Source organism: Ambystoma mexicanum, chromosome 10, assembly GCF_040938575.1.
Source record: "Ambystoma mexicanum isolate Mex_15411 chromosome 10, UKY_AmexF1_1, whole genome shotgun sequence".
Lineage (NCBI taxonomy): Eukaryota > Metazoa > Chordata > Amphibia > Caudata > Ambystomatidae > Ambystoma > Ambystoma mexicanum.
In genome coordinates this window covers 1,576,605,633-1,576,620,024 of record NC_090932.1, presented here as the reverse complement: position 1 = coordinate 1,576,620,024, position 14,392 = coordinate 1,576,605,633, and the positions used below count along the sequence as shown (strand labels likewise).

Genomic DNA, 14,392 nt, shown 5'->3' with positions numbered 1-14,392 from the left:
TAAGGAAGGATTTGATCCATGTGATTGTGTTTTGAGAGAAGTGGGCTGCTGTTGCAAGCTGATTGCAAAGAACTCTATGGTCGACCAGGTCGAATGCCACCAATAGATCCAACAATAGTAGAAGTGCAATTTTCCCTTTATCTTTGAGGGTACCTAAAGGTTTGATTAGGCAAAACTGTCTTCTGTACAGTAACCTGCAGATTACTCTGCCATGGCATCTTGAACATATATTACAAAGTGTTTTCACCAGACTCCAGGTAGTGCCCATCTCAAACACAACCGCTTTCCCTCAATTATGGAAACTCCATTTCATCAATTGATTGTATAAAGCAACCAGTACCACATTTACACACAATTTCCACATGAAACTAATTCACCGGGATACTCTGGTAATGCTAGACAATGAAATGTTACCATCAAGCATAAGACAATCATGAGTATGAAAATCCTAAGAATCAGTGGTGGACTGGGAACCAAAAAGAGGCCCTGGAACTAATTTTCAAAGTGGCCCCAAATTACACATTTTCAGCATGGCCAATCGTTATCGGATGAGAAAATGTGGAAATAAAATAGGTTACCACCCAAAAGAGGCCCAGGGTGCAGAAGTGTACTGGGAAATCTCCAAAGTTCCCTATGGGCCAGTCCACTCCTGCTAATAATGCTCAGCCTGGAATGCTAGACAATAAAATATCACCATCAAGCACAAGAGAATCAAGAGTACAAGAATCCTAAGAATGCTCAGCCGGGAATGCTAGACAATGAAATATTACAGTTAAGCACAACAGAATCAAGAGTATAAAAATCCTAAGAATGCTCAGCCAGGAATGTTCATTTACATTATGAACAGATGCTACTTGAAGCACTTGCAATGTGCTTTCCACTGTTTTATCAATGGCATGGGCTATGTAACACCCTCTTTCTCTAGATTTTCAAAGGACCCACTTTGAACAAGTTTTGGCAATAGTCACAATGAACATGTACAGGTGTACAGTTATAAGCTGGGAAATTGAGCTTGATGAATTGCTTCTCTGAAGATCCAGTGGAAGGTATTTGACAGTTCATGGAAGGATGCTAAACCACACTGGCTGTTGCCCCAAACCTATGAAGCTCAGAGACCAGATAAAGGTGTCTTGCATGCATTCCAAACACCCTGTTAGAAGGGTCAGGTAGTAGCACCAGGGGATACTGTAAAAAACTCAAGCGCTTCACCTTTCTCGTTAACAGTGACAGATTTATGCTTTTCAGCAACAGGTGGGAGATATGTCAAGAAGCAGAATTTGTAGACTATTGGAGACTATTGGACTTTTTCACAGCAGGGTATCATGTCTCCAAAAGACTTATTGTAATGCTTGAGACTATATCCGGAAACTTGGTTTATGTCTATATAAACATGATTGCCCTATACAGTGTCTTACTTGCCTTTGCATTTCTTGTTTAAATCACTTTCTGTGTTGTTTGCCTTTAAAACTATTTAAAAACTGACAAGTATGGCTTTTTATAAGATAATGGGTTTTTCTGACTTTACATTTGTTACGCGTGGCTGCCTTTGTTTGTACTTCGTTTTTGGTCTCCAGAACCTGGGTCACTTGAGACCATTCTATTGTCCCTCAAACCTATAGGCTTATTTGACATAGACTGATGGTGCCACTGCCAAGAATTCACCATTGGGCGGCAAGAACATGTTCTCTGGGAAGCATACACTAACCTACACCAAGGTCACCATTAACATGATCAGATCATCAGCCATGGAGGGTTATTACGAATACTCTAATCAAATTATGACACCGATTGAAGACTAGACACGTAATGGGTCTATGGGCATAACGAACAGTACCCATTCCCAATACATATCTGGCATAGCTGGCAAGCATCAATTGCGTAAACACATGGAGACCATACTTAACTGCATTGATACCGCTGAGCTGCAGTCCAACCATCAAGGTGACCATCACATATAACTGCAGGCGCACAGACCGGTCTCTCAGCAAATCAAGCACGCTCATAATTTTAGTGGACTTCATGGCAGCTTTCTCTTGCTTCATTTCCTCAATTTCTGCTCTGTGGTCCCCTTTGCCCCAGAGCTGCTGTACAGCTGAAAATGAGAAAAGAAAAAACAAAGAGTTGGGCAAGTCAATGGATGAATTCTTCAGTCATATTTACAACGACTTCCACACACCCATAAGTTGATTCTTCAATTCTCAGTAAAGGTTTGTTTCTTTTTTCTTTAAGATGCCATTAGTGAACTACACGGGTGCGCATGGCGATATGTCCCTCGGTGGCACTGCCACCCTCGTTAAGGGATACTCACTTTGCTCTAGCCCTTAACTTGGGTAGAGGGCCGCTACTGACAGGGTCAGCCCACTGCCGAGGGGCATATGGCCTCAGTCTTGTTCCAATCAGCCAATCATTGACCCATTCATCTGCCCATCTATCCATTCATGTATTGATCACTTCAAATGGTACTTCTATTCTCCCACGGCCATTCAGTCATTCATACTCCTGTGACTCTATTCATTCTTTCCCTCTGCTTCCATCCGTCTACTAATTCCCCATTATAGCGTACATTTCAGTACATTCTCATTTCTCCTCACCCTACTCCTTTCTCATATCCTCCTCACTTCATTGCTCCTTCTCAAACCACATTCCTCTAACTCACCCCTCTTCCTTACTTGTCACACGCAAGATTCATTTTAAGACGTTATCATTTTTCCTCCTCACATGTCATCCTTATTTCTCATCCCACCTCCTAATGTCTAACACTTCACCTCACAGAGAGAAAATAAGTCAGGGAATAAAAAAGACTGGTCTACAAGTGCAAATCTGAAATCATTCTTTTGGCAGCAAACTGTTTGAGCAGTACCTGTTTGCACATTTCGGATAACCTTTGTGATAGATAGTGTATTTTAAAAATTAGTTTATTTTGTTAAAATAGTCAAAATTACCAGTTGCACCATGTACGAAGATCTCAAATGTTCCCACATTGTCTCATACCAGCCTCTTGGGCCTTATCTGCCAGTTCATGCCTGGTCTAACCCTGGTTTGCCTTGGCATCCTGTGCATCGGGAACTCAGCATGTGCACAGCCATCCTTACCCTTAGTCCCTGCTAAGGTTCTGCATCTCGTTAAAGGGATAGTTCACTCTAAAATTGTATTGGCTAAAGAGATGGCCCATAATCAAAAATATATCTGAAAAAATATTTTTTAACAAAGTTCCTATGTAAAGTTTTGAGCAAATGAGGCTCAGACTGACAAACGGAAAAACTAGGAGGCATCCATTTTGTGAAATGGATGAGCCTCCTGTGTTTGTGTTAATTTCTGCCCTGCGGCACTAATGAAGCAAAAGCCAGCCAGCTGTAATAAACAAAAGCTACCAGAAGGTGGCTTTTGCTTCATTATTGCAGGAGAGCAGAGATTAACACAAGCTGTTGCAGGTAAGTGCTTTAAATTTAATTCTTTTTTTAATGCACTGCAAAATAAATGCTGCAGTTTTCTTTCTAAATTAGAAAGAAAACCGCAGCATTTATAACGTTGTATTTATGTTTGCTGTGGCTTCAGATTTGAGTCTCCTGGGATCCTGACTCTGGGCTCCCCTGACCCGGGTCGGGGGAGCCCAGGAGACTCAAAGCTGAAGCCACAGCAAACATAAATACAACATTCTTGAATTTAAATATGCTGCGGTTTTCTTTCTACGTTTCCCGTAGCCTGAGATACATAGAAAGAAAACTGCAGCATTTAGAAATGCAACAAAGTTGTATTTCTGACTGCGGCTGCTTCAGCCTTGAGTCTCCTGGGCTCTCCCGGCTCCAGGGAGTCCAGGAGACTCAAAGCTGAAGCCACAGCAAACCTAAATACAACGTTGTTGTATTTAAAAATGCTGCAGTTTTCTTTCTACGTTTCCCGTAGCCCGAGAAACGTAAAAAGAAAACTGCAGCATTTAGAAATACAACAAGGTTGTATTTCTGAATGCGGAAGCTTTCACTTTGAGTCTCCTGGACTCCCCCGTGCCGGGGGAGCCCAGGAGACTCAAAGCAAAAGGCGCCACAGTCATAAATACAACAACATTGTATTTGTGATTGCCGTGGTTTTCCAACTACGCAATCAGAAATACAACAATGTTGTGTTTGTAATTGCTGCGCCTTTGCTTTTTGCCTTTCATTTCATGTTTACTGTGCTTCCCTGGGATTGCGGAGCACCGAAAACATAAAATGAAAGTGAAAGCAGCCTCCCAAGCTCAGCTCTGGCTGCAGTAAGCAAAAGCTCCCAGTAGGGGGATTTTGCTGTTTGTTTAGTGCCGCGAGGGCAGAGCTTAACATGAGCTGAGGAGGCTGCCTGAAATGGCACAAAGGATGCTCCCATGTAAACGCTTTGAGCCTTGTTTGCTCAAAAGTTTACATAGGAACTTTCATTAAAATTATGTTTAATGCATGTTTTTCATTATTGCCCATCTGTTAGGACAATAATATTTTTGACCGCACTGTTCCTTTAACCACATTGGATTTACAGATGTCACAGTAATTCTGTCATCACGTCCATATTTGGAGCTTACCGAATCAGAATGTTTAGTTCAATGTTACAAACATTTAATGTGAGAGCGAGAGCTGTGAAAATTGAAATGAGCACCACGACCAGGCCTGAATGTCTACTTGGTGATTCAACCATGCATCACTTTTGTCACAGATACATTTGTTAAATATATTTAATCTGTTGTACTTCTCATGTTCACAAAATGCTCTTTGATTTAATGCAAAACATTCAGTAACCCACACTGGTGTTATTTGCCACTCCTACTTTGTCATCTGGGTTTTTTAAAAGAATTCAATAGAATTGCATTAGATAGTCCACCTGATATGAAGGTTGAATTTGAATTGGGAAAACAGGTTACTCTAATGCGCCAACTTCAGATTGTATAAAGCTTGTTTGGTGAGTCAAGTATGCTTATTTTCAAAGTATCCTGTTGTTATAAAAGTAATAACACAAACTTAATTACAGAGGTGTAGAAATAAATATATTTTCATTTGTCTCGGTGTTAAATCTCGCACCATGAGTGATCACATTCTTTTTCATGCAAATCAATTTGATTTCCAGTGTTTAATTTCACACTTTAGATGTTCAAACTCATAATTTCTTATTGCAAAAGTTTAAAATATAAACTGTTACATCGTTCTTGAAAAAGGCTTTGTTCATAAACTTCAAAATGTAAATTATTACATTATTATTAGTTTTGCTGGCTGCAACAATCTCTTTTTGTAGTTCACCTCATAACCTGCTCTCAGTAAGACACATGTAGCAGTCCTATTATGAGTACAATATAAACAAGAAGTTATCATTAGTAATGAAAATTGTACCATTTAAAAAAAAGAAAGTTTACAATTTTATTAAAATTAAAATAATTGAATTTGTTTGTTCTTTTAATAGCTTTACTTTTCTTTACTTTGCATTTATACCATGCACCAGGTAACCAAAGGCTTAAGGACACATATATAACAAACTAATTATCACAAAAATCACTCATGGAGAAATTATTTTAATTCAGAATGGCTAGCAAAAGAGAAGAGCAAGCTGTTCCGGGACCGAACAGAATAGTAGTGTTTTCAATTTCTTCTTAAAAATGTCAATGGACTTAATCCCTCTAATGTCCAGAGGGACCACATTCCATGCTATAGAGGTGCAATATGAATGCTCCCTTAAGGGCTTTACTGGTTTTACAGCAAAGTGTTTTCAGCTGATAATTGTTATTTGACATAAGATGTCTCGAATTCTGTTTCTATACTTCTCCATCAGGTACGCTAGCTTGCGACACATGCAACATTTGTGGGTAATCAGTAGCATTCTAAAATTGCCTCTTTCCTTCACTAGCAACCAGTGTACACTCTGCTTGGCCTCGACATGTCGTCTCTCTATTTAAGGCCTTCAACCACCATGACTGAAACATTCTGGAGGACCTGCAGACGGTTATTTTCAGATTGTGGAATGCCAATGAAGAGACTACAGCAATAGTCGATTCATGAGCCAATTATGGCTCTCGCAATTTTCTATGCATTTTTCTGCGAGATGAATGGGCGGAGGTGGGAAAGAAGTTTTATGTAACAGGTTGATGCGGATACCAAATTACTCACTTGTGATTTCATGTTAAATTCTGGTCTAAGGTTATACTTAAAGTTTTCACTTACTTTTGCACCTCTAGTTTGCAGTTGGCAACGGTAAAGCTGTTAAACAAGGGAACTAGCTTAGCAAACTTATTTTCTGTACTGAACACCATAAGTTTGGTTTTATCATTATTAAGCGCTAGGCCATTCTGTACCATCCATGTATGAAACACATCATAGACCTTGATGTTATTTTCATCTTTGCTATGTGACCTGGTTAATGGGATGACACATTGTGTGTCATCCGTATAGTTAATAAATGTAATGCCATTGTGCACTAGAAGGTCAAAGATGGGAACCATAAAGATGTTAGAAAGAGAGGGGGGTCACAAGCCCCCTGAAGCATGCCATATACTAGAAATATTTAGACTCAGCTTCCCCACTGGCTACTCAACACTTAGAAAAGACACTACCCATTATGCAGCCTGATCTGAAAATAAGGCGACATCCTTTGACCTGGTGATCACGATGGAATGATCCACCAGGTCAAAAACCACATAGAGATCCAGAATCATGAGCAAAGAGGCTTGCCCAATATCCATCGATTCCAGCAGCTTAGATTTCAAATCTAGAAGAGCTGTCTCGGGTACCATGATATTGTCTAAGACACGATTGAAACTTGTTCAGGATCTGATGGCTATTAAGGTGTGAAGAGATTTGTTTATAGGCCAGCCTATCCAGAATCTTTAAAAGAAAAGGTGCATTAGTAATAAGCCTATAATTAGTTGGTCTAACTCGACAAAGATTTGGCTTCTTTAGGAGGGGGTGATCCAGGCCAGCTTTAGTCCTTCAGGGACGTGGTTTTTTGCAAACAATGTGTTCACAAATTTGGTGAGAGCCAGTATTATCATCACTGAGCACTCTTTGATAATCATGGAGGAATAGGGGTCCCCCTTGCAGCTAGTATTTTAAGCTGGATAACATCCTTAGACAGCTCATCTTCGGTGATAGGCAAGAAATTGAAAGACTGCTGAGTAAACGCCTTGCCTATAGACTCAGCGTTGTCTCTGTTGATGCTTTACAACCAGGAGAAACTGGGGTCTGTCGTGTGAGCTTTCTGGGTGGGCTCTATTGAGTGCACAACCTCTATCCTATCCCTCTTCCTTCCAGTGCTTAATTTGCGCCGGTGTTTGTCGGTGGCCAACACCGGCACAGTTTTTGCGGCACCGACAGTCTTTCTGCAGCTGCCCTTCATCACGGCTCACTGCGCAGCAGTGCCCAGGGGATGAAGGCATTAATCAAAGAAAGTCAACACGTAAGGGTTAACTTTCTTTCATGAATGCAATCGCTCGCTGAGGTCATGCTGACAGTGCCCCAGCTACCCGCCAGCGTGGCGCCGTGCGCTGCTCTCTAGAGAGAGAGACTGTATCTACTTCAGGGAATGGCCGGGAGAGAGTTGAAGGGGAGGAGGAGTTTTCATAGGAAGCTGTGCGCAGGACAAAGGGTTGTATTTATCACCCGAGGGGGTGAACGTCACGCTGCCTGCATTCAGACAAGCATCTGCATCAGCCTGCATTAAGCTATGCCACCTCGTTTGAATTGGAGCGACGTGAGATTGGGGAGTAGCTGCTCCGTCGATGGCTACCGGTAAGAAGCCCTGGTACCCCATTGTCTGTCCTTGCGCCTGGGGTGAGGGATATGTCCTACGGTGTTGTGGTAATTGGGTTGTACTTTCAGGCTAAATTTTAAGAAGGTTCCATGAGGGACGCAAAGGTGTGGTAGCATAAGTGCTAAAAGGTTGGCGAGGCGGCGTATGTGCACGTTTTACGTGGGTTTGAAGAATGAGCATTCGGCTTCGAGGTCAGTATGAAATTGGTGGGATTTATTTTACTTTGGACATTTATAAAGCGCTCCAAGCCCTAGGGAATCTGCACACTTTTTACAATCTGTGAAACGCGTATACCTCGGGTAATAAAGTCAGTAACAGTTAGTAAACGCCGCCCAGCATGGCAGCCAGCCAGGAGCAGCATTATGGGTTTGCCCAACCGATGAGGGCCTTCCTCTGTGCCTCATTGATAGGGGAGCCCGGGGATATGTTTGCGGAAGCATGCCACAGAGGGAACGCGCACAGCAGCAAAGCGAGTCAGATTAGCAATGAGGTAGTGGCAAAGAGCACAGGCATGTTGGATCCTTGCACGCTTTTGCTCTTTCCTTGGTCATATTGGGAAGTGCATGGCCGACTCTTATGTGTCCATCGGTCTGGATGTCACCCATGAGCATGTAATAAAAGCAGTACTCCAGACTTGACTGTAGAGCCACTGCTGTGGGCCCCTGTATCGACCAATCAGATCAGTGAGAGTCCCATACATCCAGCATGATATTCAAATCCTGTCTCCACCTCCCCCACCTTTACATTCTTGAACTTGTAAGTCCAGGAATAAAAGTCATATCCCAAAAAAAAGGGAGGGGTGATTCCCCACCATTTTCTGGGTCATTTTGCCATGTACACTCCCATGCCGCGTGACTCTCCCACCTGGGGCCACAGTCAGTCACTTCGGCGAGGAGCAGGGACTGCATAGCGGTTCATGCACAGAAATGCTGTTACTGTCTCACGTAAATTACTGGATAACCACATGTCAACAGGAGATCTCATTTCCAGCCCTTGGCTTTCGTTTAACAAACGACTGCATTCTGGGAGTTGTGGTTTTGATTAGCTTTAATCTTAGAACAAAAACTGTATGTGAGTACTCAATGCCAACGTTTATAAAAAGGGAAGGTGACCTGCCGGAGTGTGAAAGGGGTGTCAAGGGGCGGTACAGACACACTGAGAAATGCTGCTGTTGTCCCGTTCAAAACATCCTGGCTGTCCTGAAAAAATCGGGTAGGTCCGGCCACTTCCCTTCAGTGTGCATTTTACTGGTATGTGTGTCTGAAGTATGGAGGTTGGTGGCAGGTAGAAAGTGCAAAACACACACGGGGGGAGAATAGTAAACTGTTTTGGGAGCGTGAAACTGGATTATCGGCATCTCGACCTGTGCCCCAGGCTGTGAAATTAGCAACTATAATCTGACGAATTGGGTGTGTGCCAACTGATATAATAGGAACAAACATCACTCAAGTCCCAGCATGCGGAGCTGCAGTCTCCAACCCCAGAACACAAATTCATGTCCTGGATCGAGTCTTTATCCTGTGTTGTAAATATCACACCCACGAGAACAGGTTTCCCACCTTAAGAGAAAACGCCCAATTGAGCAACACCACAGTATCTGCATAAATACACAAGACCTTGTCCGCTCTGAATATCAGCGTGTGTGTTATCAGGAAGCAATTCAAACAAACTGTAAAATAAACAATTAAAACGATTAAAAAATCCATAGCTCTCTAGTTTCCAGTGGCCATGCGTGAGAAAGCCACACAGTCCCGTTATTCTGCCACTTGTAGTTATGTCTTTCCCCATTTCACATTTAGGAAAAATACAAGTCCCAGAGTCCAAATGGAAACAAACACAAGGACGGGGTGACCTTCTCACGCATGGCCAAGGGAAACTTGAGGGTATAGTGACCCTGCTAACAAATGCCAATATTTTCCCATGAGCAGTCTACTAGCCTTGTAATATATGGATCCTGGGCTTGGAAGTGCTGCTAGCGCCCCATTAGAAACATAACTGGGTTAAGAAGAGATATAACAGCCTCATTTGAAGTATGGCAGTCCTGTTAAGTGGTGCAAGTATGACCTACTATCAGCGTAGATGCGTGAGCGGCCGAGAGGAGGCACTGGTTTTATGCATTCGTTCTTGAGCGGCATGACCCAGAGTGAAAAAGATGAAACGTGGGCAGTCTCAGCAAGTGCCTGGGGATCTCTGTTTTGGCTGACTTTTTAAATCAACCAATCGGAGCAGAGACATGCTCTTGGTTATATATGAAAGGTGACTTGGGCCTAATTTTAATCGAGGCAACATGCATTAGTGTACCCGGGTATTTGTTCAGAAACTAGAAGGCGAACGATTCTACGAGGAAGTGCAGAATGCTTAAGTAGGTGTGTAATGTGTGTATAGCATTAAGTATGTTGTCAGTTCACTTGCGTGCCAAACCTCAATTCAAAAGTTACCTGACCATTTTCAACAGTAGCGTTTATGAACATGTGGGGGTGAAGTAACGTCCTTGGTAGGATCAGGTGACTCCAGGTCACCGGGCACTCCTAACCCAAACCTGGGGTGTATTGTAAGGGTGCTAGGGATATTAATTCCCCCATTAGACACATTGGAATTACACATCTGCCTCTTACCACATGGTTCTGACAAGAAAAGTCCCGGATTAGTAAACTGCTGTCCGGAGGGGACATGGAGTCATTTGGCCACCCAGAAGCTAAGCGTGTTCATTGTAAGGTGTTAGCCCAGTTGCCTTCTGCGTAGCAGCGGGACCTTTGTCAGGTGGTGAAGTGTGCATGGTGCCTGTCCTGCTTTGTATGTGCAAGGCAGCACTACGGGTGCTGAGCCAGAAGACAAGAGGGCTATCCTGAACATAACCTCCACTACAATATGAATAGGAAACCCACATAGAAAAGACATGTAGTGGCCAGTGACCATATCCTAGGTCATAGCAGGGGATGTCGAGGGGGGAGGGCGTCTGCCCAGGATCACAAACCTTGACTCAAATAGTTGGATTTCAAGGTCTACACAGTAATAAAGTCTTGTAGAGTTTACTTAAAAAAACACACATTTCTAATTAAAGCCACATGACAGCATGTAAATCCTTACAACAACACCTTAAGCCAAAAGATCATCTTTGTGGTTTTATTGTTAAACTATAACTCCCAGAATGCAAGATAATGCCAACCTGAACAATCTAGTCAATCCCACAGTACATTCAGTGATTTAAAACATGGAATAAAATAAGTTGTGAAATAAACAAGGATAGATATGTGTGCTCCTTCCACATCCATCTCACTACTAGCCTGTGCCAGCAGATGCTGCAGTGCTAAACATTTGACATGGCACAGTAGCAGTGTGATGGGAAGTTGTGGGCCGATCTAGCACTGAGCTGGGCCCCTGGCACTGCAGCGCTGCCGGGGCTGTCATTAGTGATCCAGGATTCTTTGGGCACTGGCACTTATTTTTTTTTACAAATGAAGCACTGTCCTTCACTAACTAACCCCACCCACTTTCCTTACAGAGCCATGTGAGAGCCTGGAGGCCATGCAAATGGCTGTGGTGCATGGTATAAATCTTTATAACACAACATAATACACACCCATGTACTGTCACAGGGTCATGGTTGATGAGTGAATATCCAGAGGAAATCATCGGGGTCTTGCCCTACTCTCAAAGCTTGTTCTAAAGGAGTCCATGAGTCCCGTAAAGGCATAGAATTTCCGTCACACGACGTCTTGGATAAGGCTCAAAGTGTAAGTTTTTTTGATGGACAAAATGAAGAGAGTAACGGATTGAGGAGGACTCTGTCTCCAAGTACCTTTCATGCAGCCGGCCTCATCTTGTTTTTCCATGAGCAAGTATGGGGGCGTCTCTGGCAAAAATGGCAGCGAAAACAGCTGGACCAGTGACGCGACTGCGCAGACACTCATTGCGTAGGGCCACAGGGATTCCGTCCCAAAGAGTTCTCTGTGAATGGCAAAGGAAATGAGCATCAGACAGATTCCCACGGTTCTATGTTCTAAGATGAGCAAGTATTTTCTTCATAGAGTTTTTTACTGAATATTTTTGGCTAAACTCACTCATTGATTTCTTTCCCCCCTAAATGCCCTTACCTATTATCTAGTCATTATTCCCCACACGCCCATATCCCTTATATCCCCTTTTCCACCGCACCCCCATATTTTTCAATGAGTTTTTTTCAGCCAAATGTTTTTTCCAACTCTGGTCTTTAACCCCTTAGCTGCTATCACTGGCAGCCCTGCTCACTCCAACACTTAGGTGGGATTTAGGGCACATGATTGATAACCTCACAGCTTTGGTCCGAGTTGACAACAAATGTGAAAATCAGTGCAAACAAAAACCAATCACATAATAAAACAGCAGAAGTAGAGATTTGAGAAAAACCAGCATGGGCTCATTCACAGTCTGAGTATTACAATAAACTCGTGGACACAAGGAAGGCCAAGTGGCAAGGAACACCTTACCTGTAGGAGACACACCAGGATCCGTGCTTCATACCAGGCACTGCAGTACATAAGTGAGCGAGTGACACAGTACACCGGGAGCATAATGAAAGCACAAAGCACGTGTCTTGGAACTAAGACAATGCAGAGCAGCCTGGGTTCGGTTCCCGGTCCCGCGCGTAGAGCCGCATTGCAGCATGAAGTGCGATATGAAACAGCAATTTCACTTAGAAAAATAAATAATTGTATGTGATACACACATGAAGGATTTGGGAGAGGCCAAAAGTGGCCTTCTATGACTTGGAGGACGGCACAAGCGGAAAGCAGGCACCGGAGCACTGTTGAGGCACGCGCTCTCATTAGTATGTTCATTGTAATGATAAGATCATGTTTTTGCACAGTGCTTCATGCTGGATTGCTCCAGCGTCACTAGGTCTGATTATTACCCAATTTAGTAGTACTCAATTTATTAACCCGAGAAAGCTCAAGGGTTGGTCAGCCATACCATGATTTGAACTTGCCAACTGCATGCTGGGCCAGCACTTGGATCGAGCACTTAACTCACTGAGTTATCCTTCTGTCTCGTTTAGGGCAGGTTAGGAGCAGGATGACAAGACGATGGAAGCCAGCTCAACACATCCTCCTCAGATGGGCAGAAACGGGGTACTTTTGGCTATTCAGAAAACTGCATGAAATACATTCTAGAGGTCTGAAAAGTGGGCAACTATTATGTGGGAAGCTGATGAAACGCACTCTTCAAAATAAGGATAACGTTGTGGTTATACTCACAGTTAGTGTAAGCAATGATGCACTCGTATGGTGAGCATCGCCCTGAAATATTGACAGGGTCAACTATGATATATTTTTATGTAGAAAATCCCTAATTTATTAATTATGTATTTAATACACAACATGTTCACAGTCAAATATCTTACACAAAAGTTCCAAAAGATTCAAATAAATTCAAATAAATATAAAAAATTTAAAAAACATAAAAATAGCATTGCAATTATGTTGTACAGTCACAATTTCAATCCACTAAATGCTTTGTGTCAAAGGATGGAAATTCACATTGCAGTATTCCTTCTTGTTAGAGTGTTGCTTTATAAGGCTATAGAGCAGCTGAACTTGTGAATATTTCAGGGAGATATTCCCCAGACGATTGTGACATTGCTTACACTAACTGTCAGTCTAACCAAATGTTTAACTATATGAAATCGGGTTTAGCTGATACCTATGAATGTTCACACCCATATTTCTTTGCCTTTTTTGAATTGTTCTTATGATTTACTTGAGTTGTTTGTGCTGTCTATATACTATGATGAATCCAATGGGCTCAAACCTGTTTTCCCGGTGGCGACCTCCTCCCATGTGGCCAGGGGACAGCAGCCGTTATCTGATCCTGCCCCTGGGGGTGGTTATATAAGCGGGGATCACATGGGAGAAGACAACTACCAGGGAGATAATCTGAATCCATCGGTGGTGGGGGGGAACGCAGTATCCCCCCTTTCCCATAAAGACGACCCTCTGACACCCAAGACCTTAATGGCCTATTGTCAGCTAATGCCCCCCCCCTTGTGAAGGAAGTCAAGAGACCTCTTCTCTACATTACTCTGGTCAAACGCCCACAACTCAACTCTTTCACCTTTTTCTGATGTGCCCTTATGTGAAATCTCTGAGAAAAACCATCTAAGAGTTAAAAGTCCAATAACATCCATGGACTCCAACCCCCATAACCACCCAGGTACTGATACGAGGAGGATGAAGGAGTTTGTGCACAGTGACAGGAGCTCAAAGTACAGACTAGTCTTTGGTGCGCGGGACATTTAAAGAAGGATACCGCCCTGTTGACTTGAGTAGTGCAGGAGAAGACATTGAAGACTATGCTGAGGATAACAAACGTGAGGCACACAGACAGGTGTGGTGGAACGTAGAAGACAGCTCGGACAAGAGGATAAATGCAATGTGCCAGCAAGAAGGGCTGTAGAGATGCTGGGAGCCATGCAAGAGCTCCTGGATGTTCAGCTGCTCAGAGAGTGTCCTCCAGCCCAGGTGTCTAATCGCAGAGCCACTCAGGAGACTGGAAGAACATCTGCACACTCCAAAGTGGAAAGCGGGTGAAGGAACCGCCCCGCAGAGGTGCGAGCAGGAATGGAGTCGCTGAAAGGAACCTGTGAGTATGCCCAAAGCAG

The 14,392-nt window shown here is 43.1% G+C and overlaps 1 protein-coding gene across 3 annotated transcripts in view; it reads right to left on the bottom strand.

Annotated features, from left to right (window-relative positions):
• Window positions 1–14,392, bottom strand: part of LOC138492612 (solute carrier family 2, facilitated glucose transporter member 9-like) — a 552,106-nt gene that overhangs the window by 96,891 nt on the left and 440,823 nt on the right. For all 3 annotated transcript variants that reach the window (XM_069619904.1, XM_069619905.1, XM_069619906.1), the window contains 2 exons: window positions 11,555–11,703; window positions 1,905–2,092 (listed from right to left, as the gene is read on the bottom strand). In XM_069619904.1, the coding sequence (XP_069476005.1) occupies window positions 1,905–2,092; window positions 11,555–11,703 (337 nt within the window). The remainder of the gene's footprint in view (window positions 1–1,904; window positions 2,093–11,554; window positions 11,704–14,392) is intronic.